The 18,112-nt window shown below is 41.8% G+C and overlaps 1 protein-coding gene across 3 annotated transcripts; it reads right to left on the bottom strand.

Annotated features, from left to right (window-relative positions):
• Window positions 1–809: 809 nt before the first annotated feature.
• Window positions 810–17,730, bottom strand: gng2 (guanine nucleotide binding protein (G protein), gamma 2). 3 transcript variants are annotated; one of them, XM_085391174.1, is made up of 5 exons: window positions 17,593–17,730; window positions 17,376–17,469; window positions 7,586–7,662; window positions 3,228–3,350; window positions 810–1,522 (listed from the first exon to the last, which is right to left on the bottom strand). In XM_085391174.1, exons 4-5 carry the CDS (start codon window positions 3,312–3,314, stop codon window positions 1,394–1,396), a joined length of 216 nt encoding a protein of 71 aa, XP_085247300.1. In that variant the 5' UTR covers window positions 3,315–3,350; window positions 7,586–7,662; window positions 17,376–17,469; window positions 17,593–17,730; the 3' UTR covers window positions 810–1,393. The 3 variants fall into 3 exon arrangements, with proteins under 3 accessions (XP_085247300.1, XP_085247299.1, XP_085247298.1); XM_085391173.1 differs by lacking the exon at window positions 17,593–17,730 and adding an exon at window positions 4,241–4,397 and having other exon boundaries at window positions 17,376–17,586; XM_085391172.1 differs by lacking the exon at window positions 17,593–17,730 and having other exon boundaries at window positions 17,376–17,586.
• Between the last annotated feature and the right edge of the window lie 382 nt (window positions 17,731–18,112).

Here is an 18,112-nt window from a genome sequence, read left to right as displayed (position 1 = left end):
AATGCAAATAATAATGATTTAAAATGAAAATTAGGAAAACCTAAATGTAATTCGTGCAGTTGCATTTTCAGTACCTGCAGAGGGCAGCAAAATAGCTACACTGTTACCATTTTTAAAAAGTAAATGTCCTTTAAAGTTGCCAAACACACTGCTGGAGCCATTTTAATGAACTTGTGTTGCACTTCTCAAACTTTATTTTAAACTGTGGTGGAGATGTCAAAGTTTGGGATGCCAAATATTACAAAGAAATATTTCTAAAGTCGTTTTTTCATGAGAGTAAATGTTCTCTTATGAAACCGGTGTCAGCTTGCAGATGTGATGATGTTTCCAGAGGTTCTTAGTTTATATATATGATTACAAGCAATGTGGAAAAAATAATCTCACAGATCCGCTGCCTACTGCTTTTAGCAGTATCATGTATATTCGAGAGATGTGCTCGTTGAGTCTGCATTGAATCATTCTTGTTTTAATATTTACTTTTGTCACCTCCAGAATGAGAGTGCCTATTTTATACAACCTCCACATGAAAGGAAAGTGAGAAGATCATTTGACTGTTTCATGCAATAGTTAATGATACAAACACAAACATTCAGAACTCACAGCACGGCACAGTTTACTTGCTAGTCATTTCATACAAATAGTAGAAAGAGGGTTTGTATCTGAAGGAGACAAACTGCATCACATGTGCCAGACAGGCTAGATGTTGATACACAGAGACTGATTTTCAGAAAGGTAAAGGTGTAAATAGTCACAGAGTTGAATGTGTCAGATATCCCATTAAAAAAAGTTTTCACTAACCTGTTGGTGTTAAAAAAAAAAGAAAAAAAAAAGACTTCAGTAATCACGTAGTTATAGAAAGATATTTAGGTAAAATTGGAATAAACACAAAATAAACAACTTAAAAAAAACATTCCAATATACAGGTGGCGTCTAGTGGTAGGCGTAGTTTTTTTGTTTTTTTTTGCTTTCCTACAGAGCTCAACCAACCCTTAAACCACTGAACAAAACATCTGGAAGTCCCAAAAGAACCACATCCATATTTTTCTCATTTTATCTATTTTTTGTTGTTACACATCACAACCCGACGACATGGTAGGTTGACTGCTTGTCCATCATGTCTCTAGGTGGTTATCATCACACTCCTCCTCCTCATCGTCGTCATCATCCCTTTTGTGTCATCTAAAAGCGCAGAACCCTTCAACATGCCGCACAGCCCCTCAAAAACAATTGCACCGCTTTAATGGTTACACTTTAATTTTTGCACTCTTTAGGTGCCGTTCGAGAAAAGGGGGCAATGATCGACGTGCCCTCCTACTAGAAGATTTCTATGTGTTTTGAACGTCCATGTTCAAAGTCCCCACACTTAGCAGACTGCTGCAGGGACGTGCCGAGTTTACAAGATGGCACAGAAGAACTTCTTCTCCCTGAACGGGTTCTCCGACGCTGGCACCGGCGACAATAAAGGGTCCTCTTTGGCATGAGCTTCGCAGTATGACATCAAGTCTGCTGCAGCTTTAGACACCTGCAGTTACAAACACACACACAAGTGTATCAGTTCAAGTTGGCGTGCACAGTGTGGAAAAACACCAGTCCAATTTAATTCAAAGAGTTAAATCAGAAGGCGGATGCTTGTCTTTTATCTGGATTTCAAACGCATAGCAGCATGCAGGAGCTAGATCCTGGTTAGCTTAGCTTTACCAAAGTACCCCTAGAAGTAAGTCTCACCTCTTAGCACTACTTTAAAACTCACAATATTTCATCAATAATTCTTACAAACTACCACCCTCATCATGTGACTTGCTCTGGCAATGCCTAATGTTAAATTTCGTTAAGTTAACCAAATAAATCATCTAATCATTCTGATCTTACACATCTATGGAAGCCCGTTTCTGCCACTACAAAAAAAAAAAAAAAAAAGTATCCATAACTCGTTCTCGAAATTTGGACTTATTTTCTCGAAATTTGGACTTATTAACTCCAAATTTTGAGAAAATAACTCGTAATTTCGAGTTAATAAGTCAAAATGTCAAGAACGATACTTTATTTTTTTTAAGTGGCAGAAACAGGCTTCCATACACATCTGTACATATAGTACTGTGCAAAAGTTTCAAGCTGGCCCCCACTTCTTCATGTTTTCAAATAAAAATGGGAAACAGTATATGTAGAGTATATAAATCCAAAACCTGTCACTATTTGATCCGACCACCTTTATGCTACAGTACAGCCTGAACTCTCTTAGGTGAGCTTTCTAGTCTTTAAGGTGTTCAGGAATAGTCTCCAGGTTTCTTGAAGGACACTCAAAGCTCTTCTTTGGATGTTGGCTGGCTTTTTGTTCCATTGTCTGTCAAGATGATCTCACATCTAGCTCTAGGTCTGGGCTGTGAGGAGGTCTGCCCATGACTCAGTGTTCCACTTTGTGTTCTTCTATCCAGGTATGCTTTTACTGACAGTGTGTTTGGGGCTTCTTGATTCCACCCTTCCAATTGAGGCCATTTCCAATGAGGCTTCAGGGACTATTAAATGGAAGCTCCTCATACATCTCTCAGGTCCTGTTCCAGAACTTTGGTGATTTTTTCCTCTATTTCTTAGGGACATGACTTTCATATACTCCTCATTTGCTGTAGCTAGTTTTTTAGGCCACCTCTTTTTTTGTCCTCCACTTATCCCGTTTTCTCACATTTTTAAGGACACACTGCACACCATGCTGAGAAACGCCACGTTTTCAGCTAATAGCTGTTTGGGGATCACCTTGTTGGTGAAAGTCCAGCTCATTCACCAAAATATAAAGACATGGGAGTTGACTGAAGACTTTTGCACAGTACTGTAAATCAGAAAAGTAATAATAAAGTCATGTGCGACAGCTGCGTTTGTCTGTTTTTATGACCGTAACAGTGATTGCTGCTCTCTTTGTAAGTACAGTTTGTTCTTAATAGGCTTGCCATTGCCAGTGTGTGAATGTGTGTGTGTGAATGGGTGAATGACTGAATGTAGTGTAAAGCGCTTTGGAGTCCTTAGGGACTGAGTAAAGCACTATACAAATGTAGGCCATTTACCATTTACCATTTTTACTTGGATACATTAGCAAAAATTAAAAGTAAATGAAGTATTCATTGCTATTGTTTACCTCCATTAGCTCTGTAAACTTTTAAGCCCAATTGTAAACAAATAAATGTAAGTTAACGGACGGAAACCTAATTAAAAACATAAACCACGAGGTGCCAGCGCACCTTTATCCTGTCGATGTTGGCTTCCATCTTCAGCTGTTCCACCAGCTTCCTGGCTTGTGCGATGCTGGCTGTGTTATTGCTCGCCATGGGCGCTATCAGTCAGGCCTCGCGTGCTCTGTCTGCCTGTAGCAGAAAGAGATTTAAACATCCCAACCATTTCAGCTCAGAGACGAGCACTATAATATAGTGCAGGAGTAGGCGACTCCAGGCCGCGAGTGCCGGTGTCCTGCAGGTTTTAAAAGTGTTCTTGATCCAACACAGCTCATTCAAATAGCTAAATTACCTCCTCAACATGTCTTGAAGTTCTCCAGAGGACTGGTAACGAACTAATCATTTGATCCAGTTGTGTTGACCCAGGGTAAGAGCTAAAACCTGCAGGACACCGGCACTCGAGGCCTGGAGTTGCCTACCCCGGATATAGTGTAACAGGCATGCAGAGAGGAGTGCTAGTAACAGATACCCTGTTTATTATCACATGCCTACAGACACACAAACCACAGACACAAGCATATTATTTATGGTGTCAGTTGCTAGGCAGCCCCTGACAGTAAGAGAGGGAGGCGGGGGAGGTGGGAGGGGAGTGTGGGGGTGGCGCTTTGTCCGGTACTAAATTTCAAAAAAGATAAACGGATAAGAAACATTAGAGGTTTCAGAAAGGAAAAGCTCTCATTATGCACAATATCTTTTGTTTTTTTTAAACATATGTGGTGATACTCAGTCACAGTGTCACACAAGAGCACAGCGTCCGTCTCTGCCTTATATGTAGGACAATTCATGAAAAACATGGTGTGCAGCCATGAAAATTAACTACATTTCATTTGAGGTTTTGATTGTTTTCAACATAACAGGATATTTATTCTGTGAAAAAGGAAGCAACCTGGCCTCAGAAGCTATTATTGCCCCGTTTAAGCAGACATACGCTTGCTGAAACTGGACTTTTCCTCCATATAAAAGTTGCAAGATGTTAAATTAAATGCAAACTTTTTTACATGCCCTTTGTTTGAGTATATTACCTCTATCTGCAGGTAGTCTTGCTTACTCTCACAGTGCATAGAAAGTTGGCTGGCGATTCTAAATTGGCTACAAGTGTGAGTGGTGGTTTTTTTTCCTCCTTTGACAGCCCTATGGCAGCCAGTAGACCAGGTGTACTGAAGGGTAAAGCAGGTATACCTAAAGAATGGATGGACAGAGGCTCATAAAATATCTACTTATTCAAATATCTTTAAGAAGATAGCAATTTTTAATACACATATTTTTTCTCTCAACTGTAGCCACTGTATTGAGTTAGTAAAACTGTTCAAATGCTTAATGGGCTTCTTGCAGATCAAACAAATAACAACTGCCTCCTTGGAGAAGCTTCAATGCTCCTCAAGTTCTCTCTGGAACGCCTTTGAAGGTGCACATTTCTTGCCACTCTAGGTGATTAAATATTGGTGGAAAATACTTCCCAACGTGCTCACAGGTCTTTACATGCGATGAAACTGTTCAGCGTCTTCATTACGTTTCTCCAACTATTTATTCTTTACATTTGTCACCGTGTCCTGAGGGCCTCCCCTGAGTTCTCCAGCTGCTTTGATTAAATGGATCAAGCCCTCCAAAACGGCTTCATCCTCGGTGTGCGATCAATCATCGCTGGAGCCCCCCTTCGTTATTCGTCTGTGCACGCTGTGGTACGACTCAGCGTGGGTTCAGCACTCATCTCAGTGGGGTGCTGGAGCAAAGCATAAACATTAACGCTCTGCGGTGGCACATCTGCTCCTCAGCACAGGTTCACAGGTTGATTCCATGTTATATTTGCAATGCTTTAAAGATCGATTGTACTCAAATGAAGCAGAGAATTTAACTTTAAAGCGTTCTTAAATGGTTTACAGATAAAAAGAAATACCATGATTAAAAAGTACTACAGTGATCTCAGAATCAGAATACTTTATTAATCCCTAGGGGAAATTATTTTTCGTTACAGTGCTCCATTTAATCTATTTAATCTTTGGAGTAACCCTAAAATAAATGGGATAAAAACTGTAAAGCATCATGCACAAGAAGCTCCAACTGGCTTGTTTTTGTAATTTTTGCATAAGCTGAAACAATAAAATTGAAACCAATACAATGTAGAAGATTAATTATCAACACAAAGGTTAAACATTTTGAGGACAGGAAGAGTATTTTTTCATTTTCCATTTTCCCCCTCCTCTAACCTAAGCTGGAACATCTCTGCACGATGTCAGCGCAAACCAAATGACAACGTGTAGACGATCCGTGAGAACAGCCCGCAGCAGGCTCAAAGCGCGAGGAGTGGAACATAAACACGATGGTTTATAGCCACTGCAGCTGAGGGATCCTGGATGTTCTTAGTTTGAGGAGAACGTCACCTTGTAGGGTCATGGTGTGCCAAAAAACGCCCAACATCCATTATGAGGTTGCTAATCAACTCTGTTAGCGTTTTAAAAGCCCTTAAAGCAAACTTCGTTTTCGTCCCTCACCAAAATAAAAATAGGACAGAGAGTTATGATCGCTGAACAGAAATTAGTCTTTAGTGTCGTTTATATCAAGGCCACAATATTGTTTCAACACCCCTGGGAGACGTCAAAACAGGCCACCGTATCATCAGACTATTGATAGGGATAAATGTCACTCTGTAAGGTTTCTGGGATACGTGAAGAAAAGTAGGTCTTCCATTTTAACACATGCCCAAAAAAAAAAAAAGAGGCACAATAGCCTATTTTAAGAAAATTGTCAAGGAGAGTTGATGTTTTGAATAAACGCTGTATTAAATATGGAAGAAGCTAAATGATCAAAGTCAAGTCCCCTTTTGTAATTTCTCAGTTTTTACATCTTCCTCCTGTCCTTGCATCCTCCCCTTGTGTCTTAGTTCACGTGAAGAGATGTGAGAAGATGAGGGAGAGACGCGAGGCGAGAGGACTGCAGGTATCAGGCGTTTAACACGATGAGGCTTCAGCGCTTCGTGTCAACTAAATATGATGTTTGGCACAGATACATCATAAATTGTTTCGTTACAGCCCAACTACTGATGAGCGTAACAGTGTTCACGCCAGCTTTTATAATTAGGTCTGCGTTTAATTAAATTCACCACATGCCGCATTGTGACGAGATATCGTACCTAGAGTCCCCGGAGTCCCTCTGTATTTTGTGTATTCCATCTGTGTGCCACGCTTACTTTATAAATACAGGCTAAAAACACTAGTGCAGAGGTGGCCTTCTCTTGTCCTCCAGATACATTTTAATAGCTGGGACATCCTTTAAATGGCACTCCGAGTTTAATTTCCAGGTCACAGGGAGGAGTTAATAAGTAAGTGCTCTTTATTCATATGGAAGCAGTAAGGGTGTAGTTAATTAATCAAAGGGCTATATTTCATCTCATCAAAGTTAATTTAACACATTGCTAAGGGATGAAACAAAAAAAGCTACATTGCTCGCTTGGTTAAAAATGGCAAAAACGTCTCCAAATGACACTAAAGTTAAAGCATGAATTTGGAAAACAGAGAATAAAGAGAAAAACAAAAAAGTAAGAAGCAACTGGGCAGAGCTTTCACTGAGGCTGCAAGGTCACTTTCCTGTTCATTACTGTTGGAGCGTGCAAAAATGCCACCCTGACATTTTCATATCTGCTAAAGGAGGGCGGGGTGATGGTGACATGTAGCAGATGCACACTTTTCCTTCCTTCCTTCCAACCTAATTTCCTTTCCTTTCTGCTAGCTGCTTAAAATACCATTCTGAGATGTTGCGTCTGGTGTCATCATCCCGATAAGTGTGACACTGATAAATAATGCATTCAGATGGACAGAGGCCTTAACCGTGTAAGCTGTCGACAACTTTATGGCAGCTGTCACGATTAGTTCACAAACTCTTTGCAGCAGCAGCAAGAGGGCTGTGTCATCACCGTGCCCTTGTGATGGCATCAGCCACACAGGGGTAAATCAGTCCATTTTTTCACTTTATTAGTTTGCTTTGCAGTTTTCTTCATTAATATAATTTATTAATCATTTGGTTAAACCTAACACTGATATGATGAGGCGCGCACATAGTAGCATTGTTTGGTTTTTCTAAAATGTTTTGTTATATTAATTATGTTTCTCTTTCTTTGAGTTACCTGGGTTTGGGCGGTGGATGTTTATATTTAGCTGACCTCTTTTATGGGCCTGCTAAGTATGCTTTTGAATTTTGTTAATTTTGGACTTTTTGAGGGTTAAAATAAAGAAAACCCTTTTTGAAGATACTTTTTTGCCTGTGTCCTCTTTGCTTTGGCTGCTTGGTCCCTCACAGCCCTCATGCCACAAGATTGAGAAAGATGTCGCCATGCGTCTTTTCTCGTCAACCTTCTTCCTCTTGCCTGGACGTACCTTGTCTACTTACTCCTCCGCACTCTGCCCTGGTGCGCGTCTGCAGTTCAGTCAGCAGTTTGTGTCTGCCACACTCTCTGCAAACAAGGAGAAGGAAAGAGAAGGGGAGTGAGAATCGGAATCAGAGCTCTGCATGCTTTCAAGCCCACATTCCAGATAAATTACGCCAAGGCATGTCTGTGCAGCCTCTGTCCTCTGATCAGTGTGTGTCAGAATGTCACAGATAGCTCCTACAAACTGGGCTAAAGACAAATAACTGATGGAGAAACAGCGCACCACAGCACAAGTGACAAGGCAAAGTCATTTATACTTTTAAAGGAAATATGCTTGAGAGAAAGATGAGAGGATGATTTTTCAACAGCTAGTTAGGCTATCTCAAAGATAGGGCAGGGACAAGGTAACATAATCTGCCTGTAGCGCCACCAAAACTCATCAGTTAATGTTTGATCCCATTTGTTGATGCCATACAAAGTTTTGTGTTGAAGGGGTTAAATGTGTGACTATTTTGTAGCCAGATCCTTAATTATAAGCACAAGTCAAACTTTTACGAGTCTGTCCAGGCTCATAAAAATGCATGCCACGAAGGATGTCACCAATGTCCTGAGAGATATGGGACTTTGTCATTGATTTAAGGTGAATTTACTCAAAAATATGTCGCCCTTTCACACTAATGTCTGATGGATTCAAACGATGACAGTGTGTGCCAAAGCTGAAGAAATTCCTTCAAGGTATTCCATAGTATAATGTGGATAATTTGGAATTTGTGATATTGCATTTGTGTCATTTGCATAGGTGATTTGCTCTGCAGAGTGAAGGTTTATGGGTACACAACCTATGCATGACATGCTTGCATGTGGTCCTCCATAAAAACCAACACTGGGTAGCCTGACTGAGATGACGCTGTGCGTAACTCAAGTGCGGATTTTGTAAAGTTGCCCAGAACAGGAAAGGAATTGCAGTGGAGTCCACAACACAGAGGGAGCAGGGTGGAAAAAAACCTTAAAGAAGAAAAGAAAATAGCTACAGTGGACAGTTTTTATTGTTTTAAACACTTGATTTCACTTTAGCCTTTTGTATGTTATAACTTTGCTTTTCCCCAGACCAGTTGTTCCATGAACTATGCTGGTCCCTTAACTTGGAAACAGCTACCTCTGTTGCAAACATACTAATCCTCAGACTAAACTTAAAATGTTTTCATCACGATAAGAAGGCTGATCGTTCTTCTGTCTATGCAATAAATATGTACAACAGAGATCAGCTGTTTACCCTAGCTTAGCATAAAGAGGTTTTACAGGCTTTCAGGAAGACATATGGAATATAAAGTGCTGTGTAGTGAGATTTAGATGTGCTGGTAGAACAGAAGTAGCCTAGTTATTTGTCCTCATTTGCAGTCTTTACACTAAACAAAGCAACAGTGCTAGCGGTCCTCCCATCTAACTCTCAGCAAAACCACAAATAGTGACACTTGTAAAAATGTCCAACTCTTCCTTTAAGTCTTCAGTGGGTGCTGACCCTAACTTTCTCTCTATCAGCCTGTCCTTTCTTCTTCTGGCCATTCAGATTCATTCTTTAATGCATCTGTGACTCTGCATCTCAGTTCTGATAAATGGGCCAATTATCCCGCATGAGCAGATCTGCAGAGGATGGGAATTCCTGCCATCATAAATCATCGTAGCACACAGCGCGCAACATTAAAGCAACGTTACAATGAGGAATCCATTAACAAAGCCTTGCCAACAGCTGCAGGACCCCTGAGCCAAAGTATTTTAGCAATGCTGAAGCTGCTTGGAGTTTAAATAACAAGCAAAAAGAAAGAGGACTCTTGCAGTCTTGGAGTTCACTGTAGCCCCTCCAGATTCACTGGTGGTGCCATTAATCTACATTGTTACACTGTGTTATGCAAGCGTCTATAATAATCTCATCTGCGCAGTGATTCTTAAACTAGCAGCAGGAGAGCTGTAGCAGGTGTGAAGTGTGTAACGGGATGGTCTTGTAAAATCTCTTAACGGGAAATTTTATTTAGTTCTTGATGGCAAAGAAAAAGTTTTTTTGATACTCCACTAAAAAAGTCAAATGCTGCTGCACTTTCAGAGCAGCAGTCGAAGAACAGTGATGTTTAAGAAGCCAGTTTGATTTGAGCTTTGTGACAGTGTATTATTTTGCTGAAAGAAGCCACCAGAAGATGGGGATAAACGGCCTGGTCAGCGGCAGGCGGCAGCATTTAAATGATGCTCAGTTGGTACGAAGAGGTCCAAAGTGTGCCAAGAAAATGTTCCCCATGTTTCAGGCTCCCGGGGCCATTACCAACAGCCTCAGCCGCTGATATAAAGCAGAATGAATCCATGTTTTCATCTTGTTTATGCCAAATTCTGCCATCTGAATATCGTAGCAGAAATGAAGACTCTTCAGACCAGGCGATATTTTCCAGTCGTCCATCATCCAATTTTAGTGAGCCTGTGCAAACTGTAGCCTTATTTTTCTATTCTTAGCTGACAGGAGCGGCACTTAGTGTGCTCTGCTGTAGTACATCTGCTTCAACGTTCATGCGTTTTGCATTCAGAGATGCAAACAGTACCTGTTGCCTTGATATAAGCTCAAAGTAGTCTGGCCATTCTCCTCTGACCTCTGAGACCAACAAGGCATTTTTGCCCAGTTAACTTCTGCTCACAGAATCTTTTCTTTTTTTGGATCACTTTGTGTGAACTCAGAGATGGTTGTGTGGGAAAATCCCAGTAGAGCAGCAGTTTCTAAAACACTCAGACCAGCTCATGTTCAAAGGTACAAAAATCATCTTTCTTCCTCGTTCTGATGCTCAGCTTAAACTTCATCATCTCGACCATGTCTACACGCCTCAATGCATTAAGTTGCTGCCATGTGATTGGCTGATTAGATGTTTGCATTATGGAGCAGTTGAACAGGTGTACCCAATGAACTGGCCTGTGAGTTTATTTGCTGTGTGTATCACCCAGTTATTCTAACTAATAACTGTTATTGACATTACACAGTGGCAGAGTCACATGACTAGTAACATGCGACTGTGTCATCATAAGTTTTATTTATATAGAACACATGTTTGCTCACAGAAACATCCGGCTTGTCAATCAAAAGAATTGCTTTTACATCCGGGAACTTTCCAGCAATCATCTTCTGTCGGCTGCTGCTGGGATCGAGAGCAATATGAAAGTAAAGTTTTATAAACACTGAATTTGCAAGAAATTAAACAGCTAGTTTAGCAGTCTGCTACCCTCCAAACAAAGTTTGTGATTAACGTTAAAAAAAACCCCCAGACCAATGTTTTTTTCCCAACTAGGCCAATTATAACAGTTTTTAAAACATAGCTGTATTTGTGTGTGATCTTCTCTACAATAAGACCTATTATTGCAGCCAGAAGAGTCGCCCCCTGTTGCCCATTAAGAGAATGAGGCGCTTCTGAATGTACTTCACCTGTCGGGCCTGGAGGTGACGATAAACTTTTAAAAGTGTGGGACATAAATTACGCTTCAAACAACATTACCGTGTATTTTAGACAACTTTTCCAGCCATATAATGTTGCCATTTTAATCAAGTGCCTCCAATGTTGCATGGTAACTGAAAGGTAGCTAGTTTGATCCCACCCAGGTCGGACATCAGGAAATAAAACACATTCTGTGGGGAAACAAACACTTCTTGTGAGTGTGAAAATAAACACTCATCTCATTTACTATAGAAAAGAGACAAAGTGTCTTTTTTATAGTAATGGCTGCACTAACTTTGGTAATTTCCTGCTTATTTTAATTCACTTTATGCTGTGGGAAAGTCAGGAAAGCCAGCCATTCTTAAAAAAGAAAAGAAAAAAGTTGCTGAATTTGATTTCCTGGTGAACAGATTATGTCGTCATATTAATGTTGCAAAGCAGCAGCGAGATCAGTGGATGAAAGACAAAGGGTGTTAAAATACTTAAGTCCAAGGAATTCGTTTTTTTATCTAAATACTTGGAAATATCGTTCCTTACTTTTAGACCAGTAAAGAATTTCTAGCTAAACTGTGGTGAGCGGGAAAAAACAAATGCAACATGTGAGTGGTGATCCATTTCTCTCCTTTGTTCCAGCCTTCTGCTTCCCGTCCCTCCCTGTATGGCAGACAGGTGTTCACCGATATGACAGAACCACCCCCAGCATGCTCTGTCCTGCTTCTAACACCACAGAATCAATCTAACCCCTTCTGCCATCCTTCCCCTGACATTTGGAGCTTTTTTGAACCTCTTCCTACAGGCTTTCGGGGGGTCTGTGTTTGTGACGAGGCCCTCCATAGATGTGATTATAGCTGCTGCTCGACTCTGGGTGTCGCTGACTTAAAGGGTGATTAAGCGCCACAGGAAACATCCTGGTGAGGAAAATATAATTCCTGGCCTGTCGAGAGTGACGATCTCTTACGTACTCCCATGCAGGCTGGCTCTCGGCTCAGTTCTCCTTCCCTTTTTCCAACTCCTTTCACTTCTGTAGTGCACACCTTATTTATCCTGTCTTTTATTCCCTACACCATCCAAAGAGAAATTGAAGCAGCGACGCAGGGAGTGTTCTGTCCTCTGTGATGCCTAGGGTGTGAAATCAGAGCGTGGTAATTAAAAATGTGTCCCTGGCTCAGCCATCTGGACCCTGGAGAGTCAGTGATTAACCTGCAAGGGTCTGCAGGGACAGCAAGAAGGCAGGAAGTAACCCCTGCTCAGAGCTCATTTGAAGGTCTCTTAAGGCCTGTCTTTACAAGAATGCAAACAGCACACCTTCCTCAAAGCCCCCTTACTTATTGTTGCTGTTACATTTAAGTTACACTCATAAACCCAGCAGATTTACTACAAATTCTTGGTTATTTCCAAAGAAAAGTTCTTTTTTTGTAGTTTTTCTTTTAAAAAAAGTAAAAGTTTCTCTTCCCTAGTAGACAAATTGGCATTTAATTTTGCCTTTTTCAAACTGACAGATTTGGGGTGAAAAATGTAGATTCCCCAACGAGTTCATGAGTGATTGCAGGACTTTGTTGGCTGTTGCCAAGTGAAAAGAGGGTTCTGCATTAAAAACCTCCTTCTGATTGCTCTGGTCATTAGCAGATTGCCGCACTTGTCTGCATGAAAGATCAGACTTGTCTGTAAACACTGTATTTTGCTAGTGTTTGCAGACAAGTTGGTGTCATCCATACAAACTTCGATGGCAACTAGCAACCCAGAAGTCACACAGGGTTTTCTGTGCAGTCCTGGTTAACTATGTGCCAGCTAGAGGGCTGAAATCCACCCTATCCTCCCTGGCATATTGCATCCTACAAAAAACTATCTGTATACCTCGCTACTAATGACGGTATGCAATAAAATGTTATTTCTTTTCATATTAATCAAGCTGAGCTTATAGCATCCTGAGAGAAGTATTTGCAATCCTTCCCATTGAGTCAGTATTTCATGCTTTCCTACCAAACAAAACCAATCCTAAACCTGGCTGCGGATTTTTTAACAATGTAGTTTTTCCATTTATTTCTGTAGCCTTGTGTGAGTGTGCAGAAGAAAAAGTGTGCAAAAACTTCAGTCATCTGACTCTCATAGTATGACAGAGTAACTGTACCATCCTCAATGCGTCATAGGACACTGAGCTGCGATGTCACTGGGGAACTAAAGACAGCAAAGGGCACACTCAGCTAAAGAAAGATTTGCAAAAGTGTAAACGGATACTAGAGGACACCAAGAAAGAGAGAGAAAAGCAAATAAAAGCTGGAAATAAAGTTTGTTGGAAAAATGAAAGAGAGGATGTGGTAGCAATACCTTCTTCCAGAGTGGCTTTGACCGCAGCAAGGAGAAGTACAGAAACATAAAACTGACCTCCGGAGTTATTAATGAACACAATCAGGAAGATATTGACTGTTGACTGTAATTTAGCACGGATCCCTGCCCTTGAACAGGAGAAAGGACGCCCCTCCCTCTGCACGCAAAGACGAAGCGATGAGACACAGAGAGCTGAACTGTCAGGTCATAACTGTCTGTGGAGATGATGCTGAGTGCGACAGCTGAATGCCCTTCTCCATCACAGTCTTCAGTTATACTGGGCTCTGAGCGGCATCATATTAGTAGAAGAAATAAAGAACATTTGGAGGTTTGATCACAAACCGGCCCATTCAAGAGGCCTATCCCTCACTGATAAGCCTGAAAACACAAAGAAATGAAAACATAGTGCAAGTTAATATCTGTACTAGCTAACTGAACATGCACTGACTGAAAAACGTGTGAAAATCTCATGTCAGCCACCAGAGTTGCGTATTTAGCACTAAAAGAGCGCCTCAGTGCTGTGGATCTATATTGTGTGTGGGAGGGAGGCTTGTGGTTGCGTTTCATTCATGATTTATGAAAAATACACAATCCCCATTCAATATCTCTAAAGCCATTGCTTTTTAATATAGCACTGTAAAGCGAATTCACTAAGAAATAGAAAAGGATCTAAATGTTTCTTTCAAATCTCCATCATTTAAAAAACAAAAACATGTAAGATTAAAACATTTTAGCTGCTAATTTAATCATTGAACCATTTAAAGGGCTAGCAAGCACGCAGCTGTAAATCTGTTTTATTGATTCAGTCACAAAAAACGTTTTTAGAATCTGTGTCAAGTGAAATAAATATTCATGATGACGATGATGATCATCAGGCTAATTTTTCCCCCAGCATTGTTTTAATTTTGGCACGTATTAGCTGCTTCGTGCTCCCTCCTCGTGCCACTTCCTCCCAGTCAGACCACCACCACCCACGATCATTCAATGAGCCTGGACATCTGTGCCACCCCCAGGACGCCCTGCCCATCTTACCATCTCAGAGGCTGTGTGTGTACATATACTGTATACATGTGTAGTGGGGGTAATCTAGGTCCCTGAGGGGGGAGGGGAGAAAGCAGTGGCCCAGGAAATGACGCATCCGCTGGGAGTCAAGGAGGCAGCAGGGAGGAGGCTTCTTTTGCTCCAGGGAGTGCAAATATGGTCTTTTATGTTTATTAAATCAAACAGCCAAGGTCCTGTGTGTTTTTGCATTGTCAGATTGAAACAGTGACCAAGTGGTTTGGCTTTTCCTCAAACGTAAAGCATTTTAAACCTTTGATTTGCGTGTTTCATAACAGCAGTGCAGTTAGTGGGATAGAAACAATGCACTGGCGCTCACGGGAACAGCCTCTGAGCTTCAGGAGCAAACACAAAGAAAAAAACCCAATTCTTTTTTCTTTGGGGGGTCATCAGCCAAATAATGCTGCTGATTTTTGTGAAGGTTTTCGGGGGGTAATCACGTCTTTTACCCACTCTAAATGATACTTGGAATGAGACAGTGTGGTCGCATCTTTTGTGTACGTCAGTTTCTGTTCTCCGTGATTTCATTGACGGGAATCTGAAGGAGTTTTGTCCTCGCTCATGGCAGCACAAACACATTTTTCCTCTGAAATTAATCAGCATGCAAGAGAATAACACAGCCAGATTCCTGGGCTGTTAACAATATCACAAACATCCGGGCTTGTGTGGATTCTGCTGAGGGACCATCACAGACGCTCACTGGGCTTCTGGTCTTTCTGATCAGCTTTTACAAACTAAAAGCCTGGAAACTAAACACTTCTGATTGATTTGGACTCGAGTCAGACTTGCTGTAAATTTTATTTAAACACATCTCTGTGAGATTAATCAGTTAAGAGAGATTTTAAACTTATATGACAGCTATGAGAGGTGACAGGCCTGAGACTTTTCCTCCTGCAGTGACCTCTGCCGTGGCTTTAGCCTTTGCTGGATTTGCTCCAGGAGACCTAAAAACTGCTCCTGCGAACTTGAAACTCGAGGATTTGAGTTGGATTGGATAAGACTTGCATCTGGTAGATCCGGCTCACACTTAATTCACAAAAATAAAAATGTAAATAACAATGTTTTTTTCATTGGAATCAGTGGTCTGCTGGGAAAACTCAGGCCGTATCCTGCGCTAGGGTGGATATGTGACATCTACCACCCACCCAACCACAAATCTATAGAAATAGCGCTCCCCAATGGCAGCAGCGGTACAACAATGCCACAAAAGTGTGTGACAGCTATGTGACTTGACTCCGAATACTTTCCCCACAACTTATTGTCTAGATGCGTACTTTAAGAGGGTTAAAGTTATATCGCCACAGCCACATGCCAGTGGACAATGAAGACATAACAACTCAAACTACTCTGTTTTCAGGCAGTTAGTCGACCGTATCAACCGGGTGCCCGCTGCACAGCTACGCATGGTGGACATTTCTCTTTATATGCAGATTGTAAAAATTAGGTCTTGAGTTTAGACTGTAAAAAAACATTTAAAGTCTAGTGACTTGGCTTGAGCTTTGTTTCGAAGACTCATGACTTGATTTCCTCTTTACCTAAACGACAGCTGAGAACACAGCACAGTCGAATGAGCTTAAAAACCAAAATCAACACTGTTAGAAGCAAACAAGCGCTTTGAGTACAAAGGTCAAAGCCTTTAATTCAACATAATTCCCACCTCATGTTTGCTTTTCCTATGAAGTCACTTCTGCTCACATCTTAAATAAGGAAACTGACACACAGATGACAAGGCTAACTGTAGTTTCTCACTTTACCCTGAAACAGAATCATTTTTGGGCGGAGGTTCTGAAAGGAGCAGGGAGAGGTCACCATGCTCAGCAAGTCGTGCACCGCTCGGTTCCCCTTACTCTTTTTCAGTCGTTCCTCCCTTACTGCCTTCGCTTTCTATTTACAGACTCGGCACTGGGGTTCTGGAAAACACTCAAGGTTTTGTGAGGCATTGTGAGCCGCTCTTTTAGTCTCAACATCGATGCAGCTGATGTGGCCTCGGAGCAGTTCCTCTTTGAGATACAGTACGACCTGCCTGGACGCGAGCTCTTGCGTAATTCCAGCTCGCAGTTGTAATAGGCCTGGATATGTAACACAATTGCATGCACATGATTGGGTGATTTAACGTGAGCTGTGCATGACGATGCCTTTGTGTGACGGGCTAAGACCGGGGAAAAACAGCGCATCTGTGTTTGTTTTCTTGCATTTCTTTTGAATGTGTGCCGCTGTCAGCATCTATATAGTCTTTAAGCTCCATAAAAAAAAAACATCCACCACCCCCCTCTCCACCTCCTCCCTCCCTCCTTCTCCCTCAGCCATCTGCCTGATACAACCACTACATCCAGCTTGTGTGTTGTCAACTGCTTTTTCCTTTCCTCAATGGAGGGCTAGGAAGCCTCACGAAAAGCTTCTGGATAACTTTCGGCTGCTTCCGTCTTTTGCATCTCTTCCTGCCAACCACCCCCACCCTGCTTTTCATCCACCTCTTTCTTTGCCTTTTCCATCCCTTCTGCTCAGGCAAATATCCCCTGAAACAGATGCCCTTAATTCCTCTGGCCCCACATTATAAGATCTGCCCAATCCTGAGGCAAGAAGGAGGAGTGAGGAATAAGAAAAGCAAGGAAGAAAGCCCACTCTCCTGTTTTCTTTTCACACACATATATAGGAGGAGATAATGGACGGGGAGGGGGGTATTAAACAGCGGCTCACCTCTGAGGAAGGAGCTTTTTAGTGATTTTAGAGGGAGGAGGGGATTCCATGACGTAAACCAGCCAGCAGCATCAATCTCACCCCTCGAGCGCTGACAAAAAAGACATCATGGATATGTAAACCCCCCCCCCCCCCCCCCCCCCCCCCCTCCTCTGGAACACACCCTGTTTCAGATGCGATTAACCCACATGCCACCAAATTACAAAAAATAACTAAATGTCAGGAAGCAAAAATGTAAATAAAAATTCAACCAACCTTTACTGTGGTTGTGTGCTCTCCTTCTGTGAATCCAAATGCAGCCAGTCATGTGGAGTAGTATCCACGCGTTCTGCCTTCTGCTGATCTCTTTCTGTCACACACACACACACAGAGGCAGCCGATTACATCCACGCTCACAACACACACTCCTCTATCTGTATGGCTTTCGCTCTCTCCCTCTCTCTCTGTGTGTCTACTCCCGCTGAGATCCTACCTCCTCACTGCTGCTCCGAGTCTCCACCCTTCAGCGAAACGCTCGGGCTCCAAGAATCTACCCTCCTCTTCATCCTCCCTCCCTCTTTGTGTCTTTTCTTTTCTGCTATTAGGACACACTTCCTCCGCCTCTCAGAGGTCCACAGGAAAAGCCTCGAGTGTCTCTCTAAACAGCTGCAATAAACAGATGCATACCAGGACAGCCGACATCACATCCTGTATTGCATGCACGACACACGCCTTCTTGCCACAGCGGAAATGTTTAATCATCAGTCTACTTGCATATCACAGCAAAGCCAAAGATCAAAAGATTATAAAAAAAAACATACACCAGATGTGGAGCAAAAAACACAAAAAGTGTGCGGTACATTTGGGAGTACAGAGGTTTTCTGCATGTGCTGGATACACTCAATTTGGGCGAGTGTACTAGAAGAAAAAAAGTCAAAAACTGGTTCTTACCCTTAATACTGGCAAACCTAACTGATGTTATCTTGCAAACGCAACAGGCCCCAACAACTGGT

Source organism: Rhamphochromis longiceps, linkage group LG19 (assembly GCF_057381845.1).
Source record: "Rhamphochromis longiceps isolate RC_006_pf linkage group LG19, R_longiceps_female_GT1.1, whole genome shotgun sequence".
Classification (NCBI taxonomy): Eukaryota; Metazoa; Chordata; class Actinopteri; order Cichliformes; family Cichlidae; genus Rhamphochromis; species Rhamphochromis longiceps.
The sequence above is the reverse complement of the archived record's forward strand: the minus strand, read 5'-3'. Positions and strand labels throughout refer to the sequence as shown.

Bases quoted from the DNA above. Each gene is read 5' to 3' on its own strand.
- gng2 (XM_085391174.1), bottom strand. From the start codon at position 3,314: ATGGCGAGCAATAACACAGCCAGCATCGCACAAGCCAGGAAGCTGGTG. The intron at 1,523-3,227 runs GTGCGCTGGCAC...TTGTAACTGCAG, and splicing joins CCAACATCGACAGGATAAAG to GTGTCTAAAGCTGCAGCAGA.